The following is an 18286-nucleotide window of genomic DNA, read 5'->3' as shown; positions in this document are numbered from 1 at the left end:
AAATCCTGAGTTCAGTTGACAAGTTGAAAGGCAATCTTCATTCTGTGTTATCTTGGAAAGTTATCTGTTTTCCTCTCCAATAAATCATCTTGAATGTGAGAAGGACTTCCGGTTTGTGGTGCTTCGGTGCAGGCAAGAATCCGCAACTGTGCGCGGTCCCTGCCTGTGTTCACTGCCTGAGTGCCCCGAGCCATTTGGCTTCGGGGCTAAGCCACCTTTGCAGAAGGTGGTGAAGACTGGGGGGCTCTGGCAGGGATGAGAGACATCGCATCTCTCTTTCCTAGCCGGCTAAATCTCCCTCTCCAAAGGCAGCTGAGCGGCAGTCTGTAATGGCTGCCACATAGAAGAGCTCAGCCGGAAAAAGAAAGTGCTGGAGGAGCTTGTGAAGAAGTGAAAGTGATCTTTGCTGACTGGGACAAAGGAACAGTGAAAGTATCCTGATATTTAATACTTATTAAAGATACATCGTTCCCAGACTGAGTAAGCAGCGAATGGATATTAAAGGGAAAACTTTTTTCTTTTCACTCTCCTTCCAAACGGAACAGCTTTGAGAGAAATTGGAAAACCCGCATTGAAGGTATGCTAAATGCTAAAGATTATGCTAATGCCAAAGGGATATGGATTTCTAAATATTTAAAGAAAAAAATTTCTTTTGCTGTGAGTGGGAAGGGAGAGGAAAAAAATTGAAGTAGAATTTGAAAATAAGGAGCAGACTGCCTAGAATTTTAAAGAGCCATTTGAACATTAATAAGACTTCAAAAAGACATATTTCAATTGGAATTTTGTGACTTAATAGCAACCCCAGAAAAAGAAATGGAAGAAGGGAAAAAGTGCTAAAAGAAATAGTCTATCTGGATTGTTTGGTGACTTTGGATCTTTTGGGAAATCTTTTTTTTTCTTTGTTTAAAAACACTCGGGTGGTTGTTTTGGGAAAATTTTTTCCTCTTTATAATGGCATTATCCTTGGATGAATCCAAAACTGAATATCAAAAATATAAAAAGGAAGAACAAGACTGGAAAGATACTTTGGGCATTCTTTTTCAATCTCTAGAAATGGCGGTACATTCTTATGGAGAATTGATTGCGCAGCAGGATAATTGGGACAAAGAAGAAACCATCTTTGATGAACATGTGATCCTATTTGGGGAGGAGAAGAAAGAGGAAAAGAAAAAGGGGATTTTAAAACCTAAAAAAACAACCAAAAAAGATAAAAATGAGTTGAAACGTGGATATAAGGTTAGAAAACAACAGAAAGCGGGAAAGCAGAAGAAGAAAAGGGAGGTGGAGAGACAAAGGGGTAAAAAGGGTAAGGAGAAGAATAAGCAAGGGAGAAAGGAAGGGGTGAGAAGGAAGGAAAAGAATAAGCAAGGGAGAAAGGAAGGGGTGAGAAGTCCCAATGATGGGAAGCAAGATTTAAAGAAACAAAATTCATTTAGAGACAATGGGTAAATCTAATTGAAAAAGGGATTCTGTAAGGTACATAAGATTGTATTATTATAGGCGTTTTTAGAATAAAATGTTTAGGATATAAATGAGTATTAATATGTATGATTAAAATGGTATTGACGGGTACTAGCTACATTATATATTTATAAATTTGTTCCTTTGTTATTGTTGTTCTTTCTTTCTTTTTTCTTTTTCTCTCTATATAATATATTGTGTAACTTTAGGATGTGCTAAACAGAATCTCAATACAAGTTATGTGTGATATTAAGTATTATTAGGTTAGGGGAAAGAGTTAAAGGCGTCATACTCCAATCAGTGTACAGGAGAAGTTTTGTTTAAAGAGAAAAGATGAATGGATAGTTGAGAACAGACAAAGAATGACAAGTATTATGATTTGAACTGAGATGAGATAAGTAGAATAAAACTAAGAGAGTTAAAAAAAGGAAGAAGCTATATAGAAAATGGAAAACGGTAATAAGATATGGAATGATATATAAAAGGAACATGATCTTTGAAGTGGTGTCTGTACGATGAATTTTAACCTGGGATCAAGCAACTTTCAGAAAAGATGTTTTATGTTTTATGTCTTGTCTGTTTTTGTATTGGAAGAGAATAATGAAATTGTATAAGACAGATGGATATAAAAAATGTATACAATCTAAAATTAAAGAGATATAACTTGAATAAATAGAAGGAAAGGGAGTAATAAAGAGAAGTTCGGGATAAGATATGAAGATGAACAGATAAGGTAAATATATATACTAAATTGTGTTTGTATGGAAATGTGATAACTTGGAATAATTCTGTCTTTAAATAAGATGTTGTATTGGTTTTTTTAGAAAAAGATTTCTTATGTCATCATATTTTATGTTTTGTTTGTTTGTATATTGTTTTGTAAAATTAATAAAATTTGCTTAAAAAAAAATCATCTTGAGTGTGAGATTAAGGTAGGACTAAAGCTGCCTCAAATACTTTGGCCACCTAATGAGAAGGAAGGACTCACTGGAGAAGAGCCTAATGCTGGGAAAGATTGAGGCCAATAGAAGAATGGGACGACAGAGAATGAGGTGGCTGGATGGAGTCACTGAAGCAGTTGGTGTGAGCTTAAATGGATTCCAGAAGATGGTAGAGGATAGGAAGGCCTGGAGGAACATTGTTCATGGGGTCGTGATGGGTAGGACACGACTTTGCAACTAACAACAACAAAAAGCTGCTACAAGAACAAATATAGACATGTTGGGAGGGAAGCCTAATTTTCATGTTTTGTGAAAGAATGTTCACTGGGTGTGTAAATCATAAAATATTTCAGATAAAGCTGGAAGAAAAACACACTGCTTCAAGTGTTTTCCACCTGACTTCCATTCTTCCATTCTTTCTTGCGCTAAACTAAAATTGAAGATCGAAGATTCTCTTATTTACCACTGTCCTAAAAGTGGACAATGGAAAGAGGATAGCAAGACAGTCAAAGCAGTTAAATAGATACAATCCTACAGAGTGAACAATGTCTTGCCATCTCTCACATACACCAAAGTTAAAGCTTCTTAATCTCCTCACTGGCAATGCCCTAACATCTGGAATGCAGTTTATTGAGAAAGGGTTGTGGTAGATTAAACAGCCGTGCTTGTCCTTATTGATGAACACCGTTTAACCAAATCAACATTTGTAAGACAGGAAATGGACCTCCATCTTGATCCCTTAGCCCAGGCCAATGTAAGAAATGAACCCCTTCCTAGTTTCTTACCATCAATTATCTCTTCTTTTACTTTGTGTAATTCTTTTACAACTTCCTCCAATATTTCCTACAGAAAGAAAAACAGAAGGCAGTTGAAAAAAAAATGCTCTTTAACATTGTAAAGGCCCAAGTCCCGTAAAATGGAAAAAATAAAATTCTCCCAAATATTCCTGCAAATGTAATTTGAATTTTTACTTTTGCACTACACAAATAGAGTTAAAATGTGCTATTCAGAAAGATGATTTACTGAAGTTAAGCAACCTTTAGGCTTACTTGAATTGCTAATAGCAAACTGAAAAGTGAGTTCCCATGGAATTATTTTGGCACGGACTGCCCACATGATGAATATATGCATATGTTAAAAGCAGTTCTTACACTACAAACAGATTAATACTTCTTGGATTTGAAAGTAAGGACCAGCTGAGATGAACCTGATTTATAATGAAAACATATAGTTTATTGTTGGGGATGGGAAATGCCCTTTACTACACAGAAAATCTTGAATGTCACGCTGCACCTATCACTGCTTTCTCTTTTTGTAAATTTAATGCAGAGTCAGAGGGACACAGAACTTAGTAAATACTTTGCATGCAAAAAATTTCAGATTCAGTCCCTGCTCTCTCTTTGCCTGAAATCTGGAAAACTGGTATTGGTACTGAGCTAGATTACCAAGGATCTGAATTAAATATCAAGCAGTAGGATTATTTGTGGAATCTTAGCACTTAGAAATGGTTTATTAACTAGACTGAGAGAATCAGAAAATAATTCATACATCCACAACTTTTCTCATTTTATTGCTTTCGCAGTTCATGAAAATGATTCATTTCTTTGTGAGACAGACATTTCATAGCCAATTCTGTTCAAATTATATAAACCAATGGCCCTCTGAAGAAACATAGCTTAGTGATAGAATAACCCCAGGCTCCATTCTTGAATTTTCAGTTAAGCAAGCAGAAATACTGAACAAAACTGTCTTTTTTCCTGGTTTGAACACCATTAATAAACATTTCTTCTATCAATATTCATCAAGGTATTCATTCCAACTCACTTGTTTCATACGATCAAAATCTAAAGTGTCCATTGCCACATCATTACTGCTGCTCGCTGGCTTCATCCTTGAGATAGAACAAAAGAAAACAAGAGATAATTCTATGCTGTGCTCCACAGTATTGAGATATTAGTAATCCCTCATCAAATGGTATATAAAACCATGTGGAAGTTGACCATGCAGCTCAACAAAAGTTCATTTCCTATTACATTTTCCATATCACTTAATGGTTAGGTAACTTTGTTAAACAAGCAGCTTCAAACCCTGCCCAGTGTAAATCATTGAAATATCATTTTAGCTTTAAAAATGCCCTGGAAAGGGAGAAAGCAAGCCAAATTATATTTGTGTACCTGAAGATTTGTTTTATACCTGTAATGCTAATTCAAATAGTTTCCATGACTACTTTACTTCCTAAACTGTTATTGCAGTTAATTATTTACTAATTACTCTTTACAATGGCTTTATTGTCAGGATAACAGCTAGGCAACCTTTCAAAAAGTTCTGTTCATTGTGCAAATCTATCCTTATTTTTCTATTAATCATCTTCAGCATCACCATCATGTGCCAGCAACGTTATCACTATCACCAATATATATGTAAATTTATGTGCCGAAGAATCTATCATCTCTGCACAATGTCTCCTCTTTACCCAAGCTATTTTGGTCACAACTCATTCCAAAGCCTGAGCCATGAGGACATCATGTGGTCAACACAAGCAATAAATCAGGAGTAAGAAGAAGTTTATATGACCTCTTTTTGTTTGATGTAATATTGGAGGCTGAATAATGATTACATGGTAATTACAAGAAAATTATAAGTGAAAAATCACTATCAATGGACTATTGGCATTTAAGGATGGATGGGAATTGGACAGTATAGGAAAGGTTACATGCAAATATCTATCTTTTATAATCTTTCACAAACCCAAATAATTCTGTCCCATCTTTTTGGTCAATATTCAAAGCCTATACAATAGATCAGAAATAAAATATTTATTAACACCCATAGCAGTTTATTTTTCTTCAATCGCAGAAAAGGCAATAAAAACAATTTTGTACAATTTATAGTATTTTTTCTAGCATATATGTACATACCCTCAAACTAAAGACAGCCAGCAAAATATTTCAGACTCAATATCTGGACTAACCAAATGGTTATAGTGCTAAAATTATAATCAGATTAGGCTGAAATCTAAGAGGTACACACATATATAATTTAGTTTTGGGAAGGAACATATTAAATTTCATTATATACTTTTATTTATTAAATTTATTGAATATATTACCATAATATGAAGCATATATGGTCCTCAACTTATATTTAAAGTTTTTACAGAATAGTCACTGAGGTGAGTGTGTGATCAGGCATGGAAATACATGATGCAGAAATGGGGATTTAATAGCCTCCTTTATTATACTGTTACTAGGCAAGTGAGAGAAACAGCTGTTGACAACTAAATGCTTCTCATCTAGTGCAAATCTGATGTTTTAGGGTATAATTTTCACTGTGAGTGCTGCATTTTGGAAGGGGTGCATGGGAATGAAAGCAGTTAAAACAAAGCAATCATCACTGGCATTCTGATTTTAATTTAGCCACTGCACAAAATATTTTTTAAAAAAAATTAAAAGCATAATTCAACATCAAATAATGCTTAGTATGTTGATTTTCTTTAAAGTTAAAGTAACATTCCTACTATATCTGCAAGGGAATGAGCTGTAAGTATGCTGCATCTTTCAACAATGTATTTTCTTTATGTAATTTCTGTAACTCATAGTTATGTTTTCCTGTTAGACTGCTTTATGTAACACATTTTATTTAATTTTAGGACACTTTTTTAAACAAAACAGTCATAAAATATGCTAACAGCAATGCATTTTTCCCAAACTACACATCAAACTTGACATTATTTTTCCAACAAAGAACAGTGGTTTTTGGTCACTGAGTTCTACTGAATTCATTCTCATGATTCACGGTGGATTTTAATTACCTGATTTCAATATTATATAATCCTTATGTAAGCATCACTGACATGTAATGTATTAAGCAGCAGAAAGCAAACAAACCAACCAAGATGGCAAGTCACACCCAGACATATAGCTTGTTAGTTGTTGCATGAAAAGGTACATGATTTTGCAAAGGATAAGCCAAAACACTACAGAGAAGTCAGGACAGTTTTTCAGTACCTAAAAGATGGCTGAAACTGAACACGACCTTTCGGTTCAGGACTTCTCTCCACTGATGGGTTTCTATGCAATGGAATGAGAGGATACAACATGATCACATCCAGAAGCATCATGCACAGGTCCAATACATGCAGGGGATCCATACATGATGTTCTGCAACTAACCTAGAGAGTAACGAAGTGACTGGTTTTTCCATGGAGTTGCTTCTCTCCCAAAGTTTCTTGCCAGCATCTAGGTAAAGAACAGACAAACAAACAGAAGGCTGTAGGACCTAGATTGTAGCAGGAGAGTTTAGACAGAGGTATGGGGAGGGGAGACCTAATTTTTATAAGAAACATACTAAACTACCTAATAAGTTTCTAATAGCAAAAGATGTACTGGTGGAATAAACTCAAACAAACAGATCCAGGTCAACAACAGTTATAAATCTGCTAAAACGGGAATTCTCATTAAAAACCTAGAACATTAAGGAAAGATCCTTTCAGCTAATACCGAAGAAATGAATTCTTGAACTTTTAATAACAGAATAACAACTGCTAAGTGAAGTATAAACAAAAATAATATGGCTTATAATACATATTATATTCTTTTTTCACCATCCTTTGTAATATCCAAACCTACGTAGGTTCTCTATAACAGGGGTCTCCAACCTTGGTAACTTTAAGACTTGTGGAGTTCAACTCTTGGGAGTTGAAGTCCACAAGTCTTAAAGCTGCCAAGGTTGGAGACCCCTGCTCTATAACTCGAGTCCAGCAATTCTGTGGGAAAGACAGTATCAGAAGGAAAGAGCCACGAGAATGGTATTTCTCTTTTACCTGGTCTCTGATATTGTTTTGTTTTTTCATGATCCTATTTTTTTATTTGGCTGGTTCATTCTCCTCATATCTAGAGTGATATGGGACACAACCATGGATAGCAATTCCCACATTGTCACTGTTGGTGGTTAAGAAAGTGGGTTGTCCTTATTCCTGCTCATGTATGCAGGTTCTGTAGAGAAACATATCTTGAATCCAAACTGTTTGGAAAAGTTAAAACCTTTATTAACTGTGACTGGTTTCATTCAATAGAACTTTTTAAAAAATCAAGCAGACATTCAAATGAAGAATAATATTCTGATCATTTCTCAGAAACAAATTTGCTAGGTCAATATCACTGCAAGAAAGTAATCCACTGTGCTTAAGATATAATCCTGTGTGGTTTTGCATATTCAATTGGAAAGCAATGATATTTAGGCGTGCTCAAAAATATTGTGTTGCCATATGTGTTGAATATTTAGTTTTTGTCTTAAGATGTGTTAATTTCCAGAGCAGACATGAATTACTGTTGCTAGGCTCACAAATCAAATCTAGGTATAAACCTATTTTAATTTTGCTTGAATATACAACAGGCTGACCACAAATACTGATTCTCACAATATTTTAAAGTAAAAATCAAATCAACTACATTACTGATGATAAAGGTGTCTGAATATAAGTACCAAATTACTGAGGCTGACTCTTTCAATTATTGAGTAGGGATCTTTTAAAAGATTTCTGAATCTCCTTTACATCCATTTTGCATAATTTAGATTTAACCACAAATACAAATATTGTCAAAGGAAGATTACAAGAGTTGAATACCTGAGGAATTCTGCTGTTGGACAGGGCCTCGTGTAACAGGTGTAGGAGAAGTGCTAGCGTCTTCCTAAAAACAAGCAAAATGTGATCTTAATATTGTGACTGTGGTTTGGAGTAATATGGTTTATAGCACCTCTAGTTGTACAATAGCAACAGAATCTCATTATGTGGCAAAGGAGGTTCTCTTTAACCAGGAAAAGCTATTTATTCACTCAGTCCTTTATTGTCAGCTTTTCTACACCTAGCATCCCATATTCATAATTTATTGAAGTTGGCAAAAATCTAATACTGATGCTCAAAGTATTCCTTCCTTCCTTCCTTCCTTCCTTCCCTCCCTCCCTCCCTCCCTCCCTCATTAAATTTGTTTGCCACTCATTTTGCTGTGAGGTGATTGTTGGCGGCTTACATTAAAAGCAATAAAACTACACACACACAAACACCACAAAACATCAGGAAGGTGGGAGCCAATACCACTTCAGGAGGCAAGATGTTCCAAAGAGCCAGAGGCCAGAGCCACAGCAGAGAAGGCTCTTTTCCTGAATCCCACCAGCTGTAATTTCCTTATTAATGGGGTCCACAACTTGCCTCCTCTGCCAGCACAGATGGGATGGGTCAGTTCCATTGAGGTAGTTCCTCAAGTAGCCTGGAGCCATGCCATGTAGGGTTTTAAAGTTGATAATCAACCCCTTGAATTACAACCGGAAGCAAATTGGCAGCCAGTGCAGCTCATAGAATAGTAGTGTAATATGGGCTGCTCTAGGGCCCCCAAAAACTGAATGTGCTGCCTCACTTTGCACCAATTGTAGCTTCCAAATATTCTTCAAGGTAGCCCCATGTACAGTGCACTGAAGTAGTCCAGACATGAGATAATCAGGTCTTGAATTACTGAGCATAAGGTCTTGTGATCAGGAAAGGCTGCAAGTGGTGCATAACCCAAAGTTGTGCAAAAGCTCTCCCAGCTGGGGTTGCCACCTCCTCTTTAAGCAGAAATGGCAAGTCCAGGAGAACCCCCAAGATGCAGACTGGGTTTGCTGGGGTAGTGCGTCTGCATCCAGAACTAAAGATGTTGAAGTCCTGGATCTTGAAGCATGCACCCAAAGCTACTTTCCCAGGGTTCAGCCATTCATGTTATCCCCCATCCAGACCTGTGAGAGGGCACTGACATTATCACTTGGATCACTAGGGGTAGAGATATAAAGTTCAGTATCATCAGCATATGATTATATCTCAAACCATGATGACAGCAGCTTCACGTAGATGTTAAAAAGGAGTGGAGAGACTACCGAACCCTGTTGCATGCCACAAAAGAGCAGCCATGGGTTGGCTTTCTCATTCCTATTAATATTGATTATGACTGGCCTTGAAGAAAGGAGCCCAACCAGCACAAGGCTATGATGCCCAGTCCCAGACCCCATAGTCAGTCCAAAAAGATAGCAGGGTCAATAGTATTGAAGGCTGCTGAGAAGTCAAGGAGAGCAAGGATGGTTGCACTACTCTCATCCTGCTCTCACCAGAGATGATTCACAACTCCTTCCTTCCTTCCTTCCTTCCTTCCTTCCTTCCTTCCTTCCTTCCTTCCTTCCTTCCTTCTTTCCTCCCTCCCTCCCTCCCCTTGTGGTTAATACTATAACAAATGAAATGCCCACAATAAACCAACACTTAAGCAATTAAATTAAACTATCCATGTTAACAGTAATGAAAAGATATCATGACAGGAGTCAGTGTCAACCACCAAAGCTTCCTAGCTCCATCTTTACTACTTATCAAGAGATCAGGAATGTGGCTAGTCTAGTTTCAAGGAACAGACTAATTCATAATATCCTGGAGGAACTAGCTTCCTTGTCTTGGCCCCCTTCACTCTCATGAAAATGGCAAATTACCTGAAGCTTTCTTTGGAGTAAACATAATGGACAGGTTCATTCAGTTGGAGAAGACAGCCTGGCACGTATTTTGTGATAAGTCATACAAGCCAGCACTTTAAACTGCTCTGGCAACTCAAGAGGGAACAATGCAGAGTCTGCAACGTAGATGTACTACTATGTTTTTGGTGATTAACACTGTTCCCAAAGCAGGGGTGGAACTGCATAATATAAGAATTGTGGGTTCTGAATATCTTCAACAGAAGCCCTATGTTGATAATTCTACAGTATGAATAATGATGTTACCCTCTCCAGATAGAGTAACAACAGATACACCAGTAGAACCTCGCAGAGAACCTCCTTTCTATGGGTTCCATCTGTTCATCCAACAGTACTGATGCGCCTAGGGCTTGGGTTCATAGAGATACTCAGTAGGGGTACTGTTTCCCCATGGAAGACAACAGTGGGACTGACAGAGATGCCTAAAGCATTTTTCAATTCCTGATGAGGCAGATCAAATATTTCAATGTTAAATTATATATAAGAGCAGATAAAAGGTATTCTTCACAAGTTCTGATAGACATACAAATGACATCCGTGATTCAAATGCCAGAGAGTCAGAAGTATTCCACTTACATTTTGGCTTTCCTCTTCTTTTTTGTCCACTGGCTTATCTGACTGAGATGCTGCTTTTCTCCTTAGGACAGAGTGAAAAAGGCTATAAATCAATTCCTTAGAAATATATTTACAACTTAAAAATTCAGATATATTATTTCAGCCTAACATAGTTGAAAGTATCTGTACAAATAGCAAATTCAGTAGTGTGCGGGAGCTAGCTCACACTGGCTTATGAGAGCCCATTGATTTTTAAAAAATACTTTTGTGAGTTAGTTGAGAGCAGAGCTGAGCCTCAACATCTATGTGTCAATCAACTGTTTTGTGTCTAGCAGCATGGCATGTGGGTGGCAATGTGACTCTCAGAACAGGTGGTTAAACATTTAGTCATATGTCACTGGACATATATAATGGAGAACTCACATTGACTAGTAAATAGCTCAAATAAAATCTTCATCTTCTACCTGGAACTACACCATGGTCATAATTAGAAATATGGCCTTTTGCTTTGAAATTTGTATGGTTAATTTTATATAAAGTGTAGTTTCTCTGAGTGATTTAGCTTGCAGTGGACCAATTCCTTCCCACCCTTCTAGTCTTTTTGAAATTGTGGGTAAGAAAAAAGAGGTACTGCTTGTCATAATCACAATCACTAACCTTTTTGCCAATAGTTTATTCATTTCCTCCATAAGACCACCTCCTCCACTACTTGTTCGATTGGCATCACTCTTGGAAGCACCACTGGGACTAGAACCTCCAGATCCATCCTCTGGCTTTTAAGACAGAAGCCATCAATGTAGAGTCCACAAGCATTAATAATTTAACTGTTCAGAAAACTCTAAACAAAGACATCCATTCTTATTTTTTTGTATATTAGAATTTCAAGATCCCAATTTTTAACTTTATAGTGCTTCCATCACAGCCAAGAGACTTACCCGTTGCACTCTTCTTAGTTTGGCACCAGCCAGAGCCGCTGCTAGTCCTGACACTGATCCGTCATCAATGCTAGATCCTCCACCACCTGTTGGCAATGGGGGAGGAGGAGGAGGTGCAGTTCCCGTAGGTGGAGGAGGAGGGGGAGGGGGAGGGGGTGGTCCACCAGATGATGTGGATATTCCAGTGGCAACAGAGGGGTGACCTGGTGGAAGGGCAGGACCTGAAACAAAGAATTGTCATTCAGGAACTGGAATGTATTGTCTTGTTTGCTTTCTTTGCTGACAATTGCTTGGGCCAATGATAGCAGCCAAAATGAAAGCTATAAGAGACATAATTTCTAGGATCATCAGAATCTCTCAGGTGATTTCATCGGCTGACCCAAATCATAGGGTTTGTTGGGAAATAACTTGGGTCTTCCCTCTTGCCTGTAACAACCAGCTGGCATCTCTCTCCATCATATTTAGTCTCTAATTGGATGCCTTATTTTAGGATTAGGAATGCTACACCGGGAAGGGGATATATCTTAGCATTTTATTAAAAAAATAGCAATATGTAATAAATAAAAAGTAATGCATCAGTGTACATAATAATGTCCAGTAAAAACTACATACCTTGCAGTGATTAAACTGAATATGAGAAGGAAAAAGGGGGATTCAAGATCATATGATAACTCAAGTTTACAATTATAGCTACAGTATATGGGCATTATTTTCAGTCATGTTGTATTCAGGTAATTTCACTGCAAGACATTATTCTTGAAAGCAAAACCTACAATGATGGCTTTGCTTCAACATTGTTATTCAAGGCTTTTAATCCAAAAATCTCATCTGAAATCTTACATGAAGCTTCATTCTGGAGTACAGCTGTCAACAGTAGCATATTCAGGGGATAATTTTTAAGAGTTTTTTTAATATTTCCAAATTGTGCTTCTAATTCTATTTTTTTTTAAGCCATATAGTCCCTCCAAAAAGAAAAGCTTGGCTAAGTACAATTAAATCTTAGTTGAATACATGTTTTCAAAGGCAAAGAAGTTCTATATCAGGGGTGTCAAGCTCAATTTCATTGAGGGACACATCAGGGTTGTGTTTGACTTGGGTTGGCAGGGTGGACATGGCCAGTTTGACGTCACTTGTGTCAGGGGTGCTTGTAGTGGCCCGAGTGCTCTGCCAGTGAAAAAGGGCTCCTGATCTCCATTTCTGGCTGCAGCGGTCTCCTGCAACCCTCTGCCAGAAAAAAACGGAGCTCGGGAGAGGAGTCGCGTGCGCCCTCCCGAGCTCCATTTTCACTGGCAGATGCTCCACAGGCCAGTCCTTCACTGTTTCCAGGGCGTCCCGTGGGCCAGATCTAAGCACCCACAGATTTGGCCTGCAGGCCTTGAGTTTGACACCCCTGTTCTATATGGTTCTTATGCAGATAGGTGGTTTAAACAGATGATTCAAAAAATTATTGGTGCTGATCCCAATATTTGTTATCCAGGGGTACGATACTGGCATGTTGCTGCTTTAAACAAAAATTATGGGGCAACAAGCAGCAAAGGCCAAAGTTCAACATTACCCATAACCATTACAATAAATTACCTTTTTCAGTTTCCTATATATTTTAGCAGTTTACATTAAATAAATATAGAATTAATTTTTCTAAAATGAGATTAAATCCATTGCTGTCAAATTTGCTATATAGTATAAATTTCAAAAGAATCCCATCTCTCAAATATGTTGCTCCTGTAATGGTCATACTGCCAAAGCAGAGCAGCGTCACTGATAATTGCAGTGGTCCTTCATATAAACAAATATTTCATTACACAGATAAGGAGAACAAACTAAGCAAATCCAATCATATCTCAGGTGTAACAACAAACATGCACACTTCTTTCCCAATCTTAATCAATAACTTTTTCATAAGCCAGTACCCCTCATTGAAATTCATTTGATTAATTTTGTTCTTTCAGGAAAAATGTTCTTCAGATACTTCATATATACTGGTTAAATAATCCACACCAAAATAATGGAGAGAAGAAAGATTTGCTTAATGTCCCTAATTTCTTTTTCAATAAATTAGATTCAACATATTTTCTAAAGACAGAACCAGTTTTCTTGGACTCTCTGTGTTTCACCATGAGCATCTAAAACGGCACAGTAGCAAGTAATTAGATAAGTATACTTCTGATCTGATCAAACAGGGACCATCTCATCTATATGTAAAATTTTATTCTACTGTATTAGGTACAATCTGCATGATTTCCAATTTATATAATAATTTGCTCTTCCTTTTACCAGATTAAAATTGTTTCAAATTATGTGATACTTTTCTTTTTAAAGTTAGCAAGTTTAGAACACAAGCATAAACAGGCAAGTTAATAGAAATATTGAGGAATAGTCATGCTAATCGATTCATTGCAAGTCCTCCTCTCTCTAGAGTATTTCTCATAATTAGGCTAATAAATAGATTTTGACTTGATCTTTATAATTATCTTTTGATTAAACATTCTTTCTGTAGGAGATGAGGAGCCTGAGCGTGAGGGAGAAGTCCAATGTGTCGTAAGTCATGAATCCTTGCACATCCATAAAAGATCTAAGTTCAGCCCACTTTGAATGCCACCCTTATCTCCTGCTCATTTCCTTGGACTGTTAGTCGATCAGATTCTTGTAGAGAGCTTAAGCTTGCAATAAATCTTTATATTCATTTGAACTGTCTGAATGTCCTAATTTCTCTGGCGCTTGACATTTTCCTTGTATTTTGAATAAATATTTTCGGGTATTAGATGTTACGTTGTACCATTGCCACGACTCTTTCTTTTTCTTTTTCTTTTCAAAGTAACATATCTTTAGTGCTTCAGTGGCCTTACATTGATTTAGCCCTTTAAAACCATTATTACAACCAAGCCAATAATCAGTAATTAGCATCCAATACAAATAATCAAGTTAAGAAAGAATTAAGAGTTTTAAACTTATGTCAGAAGTCTGTCCTTATTATAATGAATTGGGCAAAATCAGATATATTAAAAACATATACTAAAAAACCCCCAATCTTTAGAAGTTGTATTAATACATGTGCAGAATTATATTTTATAAATATTTTTAAGGTTTAAGGTTATTGAATTCAGCATCAGGCTAATCAGCATATTCTCATAGTTAAGCCTGCTGTTCATCTAAAAAAGAAATTAGTAATTTGCAGTAAGCATCATAAAAATGTTATCGTATGCTTAGTAATGCTTAGTAAAACCAAAAGAAACAATTGGCAAGAAAGAAAAGTGAGTATTTAAAACATGTTCCATTCCACTCTTGAGTTTTATGACATTACCTTAACGTATGAAAAAATATCTATTCGGATTATTGCATTTCCAGCAGTTTTTTTATAAAAAGAAATTATTCTTTTGAGCAAGAATGATTTATTTTGGCAATCAACCAACAATTCTCCATTCTGCATAAACATATTTCCTCCAAGTGAACTACCTGTATTTTCATTTTATCAGGATTTCTTCTTGCTCCGGTTTGGCTTTTTATTGTCATATAAATAACATGTAATTTTAATCTATGTTTTGGAAACGATTTTTAAATTCAAGGCTATGTTTGAATCTGTAAAGTGTTCTTCACCTTCCTATCCAAGACTCTCATAAAACAGGAGTTAAAAGTACTGCATTGAGCTGTCACATTAAAACTACAAGAAACTACCTCATATTTGCCTTTCTGTTCTCAGAAAACTAAATACTAGATTTATCTTTCAATGCTACAACACAAAGTGTCCAATCCAATTTCAGTAATGGTTGTCTATTACGTGAGTAGCACTGTTTGACTAATGAAAATTCAGAACTATTCTAGCAGCATAGACAGCAATTATTATCAGGGATGTGGAACCTTCTGGTGACCAGGAGCAGCTGCATCTTGCTGGCAGCTTATAAAGTGAGCAGGACCACAGATGTGTACAGGATTGGGTCTGGAGTTTTCTTCCTTTCTTAAATTGTGATACTCCTGAATCTTTTTTTAGTGCAAACATGAGAAGCCTGGAAATGGTTCCAATTGGGTTACTTAATTACAATAATGTATTTGCCGAACAACTGTAGCAATAATTCCAGTAGTTCTGAAGCTAGAAACAAACAATAATGTATACCACCAAATAAGCTTGGAATAATGAAACACAGAAAGATTCCTACACCTTTGAAACACATTCTGGGGAAAGAAGGAAAATTTCTGCTCATGTTTGTGACCCACTCCCCCCTCTTTGTTACACCTGCTATTGTCCTAGTAAAATAATAATAATAATAATAATAATAATAATAATAATAATAATAATAATAATAATAATAATAATAATAATGTGCATCTCTTTGCTACCCAAGGTTGATTTCTCTGCTTTAAAGTGTCCAGATTGCTTGCTTAACTAGCAATCTTGTCAGATTTTATTTTATTTAGTATATGGCATCTACAGAGATCATGCAATCACAGATATACAACGCATTATACATACAGACACAAATATACTTGTCAGAATATTCAGCTATCAATTGCAGATCTACTTTTATGAAATCTTAACTAAAATTACTTCCTGGATTCTCTTCTTCAATGCTCCTTCATTGAAAATGCTTTGATCATGTAATAGGGATTAGGACACTAAACCAGTAATTTCCCAACCCATATTCCACATACATACATTTCAACTACTCAAATAGCATGGTGATTACTAAACTTAGAATCTGCCAAGTGTAGAAAAGATTGCCCTAATCACGATTTTACATTACATCAGTTACAACATTCTCTGGATGGTAACCCTGCATCATAAGCATCTAAAGGGCTACTAAAAGACTGAATGGAAAACAGGACTTTATAACCATCAAGGACTACAGTACTTATGTGTTGTGCTATAAATACATATATTTAAAACATATATTCTAAAAAAGGAAATGCATCTACATATTTTCAAGTCAAGTACTTACTCATGTGGGAAAAGGTAGATGAAGCCATGTAAGAAGGGGTCCTCTTGGACAAATTCATCTCAGAAAAAGCAGCATAATGAGGATGTAATGAAACAAAGTGTGACATAGATGGATAGAGCTGGTGTGGAGAATGAGGCAACTGTTGGGAGGGCCAAGAAAAAGCCTGGATAAAGGACCCAGGTGGGCTGGTCACCACAGGTAAATGTGAAATGGGCACTGCTTCTAAATAGGAGAAAAAAGATTGATCTTTTCTCTTTGGCTGCGTCCTAGAGGAGCTTAGAGGAATTCGTGTAACTAAACAATCTTCATGTCGGCCATTCAGACCCGACTGAGGTACATTTGCTGAGGTGTTTTGGACCACTGCATCTGTAGGCCCCTGGAGTCTGCCATTCTGGGCAGCAATCACAGGAAGGACTACTGGAATATGGGGCTGCAGGATCAGCCCCTTCTGTATAGGGGATGTAAAGGTCAGAGGAGGAGAAGCAGCCTGAGGAGAATATGACAGGGAAGAACGTCTTATGGACTGATGAGGGGAAGCAGAGGCAAGAGGTGGAGACAAAGAGATTTCCTTGGTGCTTCGTGTAACAGTTCTGTAACCTGGCCAAGTTGGTGGAAAGGAAGGGCCAGGAGATGGTGGGAATTCAGAGGGAGAATATTGATGGCTACGCAGAGGGGATTCCCGGAACCTATGAGCAGATCTGAAAGAGGCCTTGCTAGCAGATTCAGGGAGAGCAGATGCTGATGAGATTGCTTTGGCATAAGGAGGAGGAGGAGGAACAACCGCACCAGTGGAAGCAGAAGCATTGTAGTTACTGTAGTCAGGAGGAGGAGACTGGCAGTGAAAAGGGGGAGAAGACACTTTAATCTGAATGGTGGAGACTATAAAGAACAGAAAAGGGAAAAAGAATAATATGGGTTGGCACTGAGGAATGACAGAAAGCATCATGGTTAGAAGACAGGGGGAAAAGGGAATGAAACAAAAAATAAATCAAAATGATCCCAATGCTTAATAGTTAAAAAAGATTAGTGAAGATACAGGTATCATGGTTATTCAGAGGAAGCCAGAAAAGCTGCTAATTTGTTTAGTTTAGAGCCAACAGAAGACATAGCACTGAACTGCCTTGGGATTAGCAGACTTTTACATTTACAACCAATTTTATTAAAGACCCACTTTCAAGACCCTACCAGTCTAACATATACTCTTATTTGTCAAATTTGTTTCTATTTATTGTATTTACATCCCACTTCTTTATATTGTGCTTCCTTCCTTATATTGTACTTTTGTCCTTCTTCATTTAGTTTACAGGGTGGTCCCATGTGATCTTTTCCCAATATTAATTACATCTACATCTGTTTTGCAGTAGTATTGCTAAAGTACCCAATGAAGTTGATTGGGCCAAAGCAATCATTAATTTATGCTGTTATTTACTAGAAGCCACAATGGCTGGAAATTCTGGCAGCTATTTCCAACATACCTATTATCTCTATGGGGAAGACTAACCTGGAGTGCCCCTATGATCTCAGTGATGGAATTCTATGCCCCATGTGGATTATCTCTTAACTACAGATGATACCCCTTCTATTCAGAGAAGCAACAATTCACAAACAATTATGTTTAGGCATACTACAAACTATGTTGCACCAAGTTAAAGTTCTTTTGCATGCTGTTCAATTTTTGGGCTACTGCATCTGAGTAGTTGCCACATCTATACAGTTATATCCCACGTACTTCAATAACAAATCTATTGTAGAAACCAAGTAAGGGAGGACTAATATATATATAGCTGACTAATCTCAGTCCATTCCCATGCCGGAGAGGTATTTCTATAGAGTGTGAATGCACCTTCATTCTTCCCATAAGACCTCCTAAATTATATAATTTTGGGACCATGGACAATGTGGGAAGCAGCAGACTGGTACA

General features: G+C 36.9%; 1 protein-coding gene across 23 annotated transcripts in view; it reads right to left on the bottom strand.

Moving 5' to 3' along the window:
* The window catches only part of EVL (Enah/Vasp-like), a 138713-nt gene that overhangs the window by 2645 nt on the left and 117782 nt on the right, over positions 1-18286 (bottom strand). For 6 of the 23 annotated variants that reach the window (XM_087922176.1, XM_087922179.1, XM_087922172.1 and 3 more), the window contains 9 exons: positions 16366-17244; positions 11435-11655; positions 11157-11272; positions 10521-10581; positions 8029-8092; positions 6574-6640; positions 6410-6472; positions 4227-4293; positions 3188-3245 (listed from right to left, as the gene is read on the bottom strand). In XM_087922176.1, coding sequence (XP_087778302.1) covers positions 3188-3245; positions 4227-4293; positions 6410-6472; positions 6574-6640; positions 8029-8092; positions 10521-10581; positions 11157-11272; positions 11435-11655; positions 16366-17244 — 1596 coding nt within the window. Of the gene's footprint in view, positions 1-3187; positions 3246-4226; positions 4294-6409; positions 6473-6573; positions 6641-8028; positions 8093-10520; positions 10582-11156; positions 11273-11434; positions 11656-16365; positions 17288-18286 lie in introns of all 23 variants that reach the window. The other 17 variants (XM_026698485.2, XM_087922188.1, XM_087922189.1 and 14 more) reach the window with 7 other exon arrangements.

The sequence above is a fragment of the Pseudonaja textilis genome, chromosome 1 (genome assembly GCF_049901715.1).
Source record: "Pseudonaja textilis isolate UNSWEBS1 chromosome 1, rPseTex1.2, whole genome shotgun sequence".
Lineage (NCBI taxonomy): Eukaryota > Metazoa > Chordata > Lepidosauria > Squamata > Elapidae > Pseudonaja > Pseudonaja textilis.
This window is presented reverse-complemented; position numbering and strand designations above follow the sequence as displayed.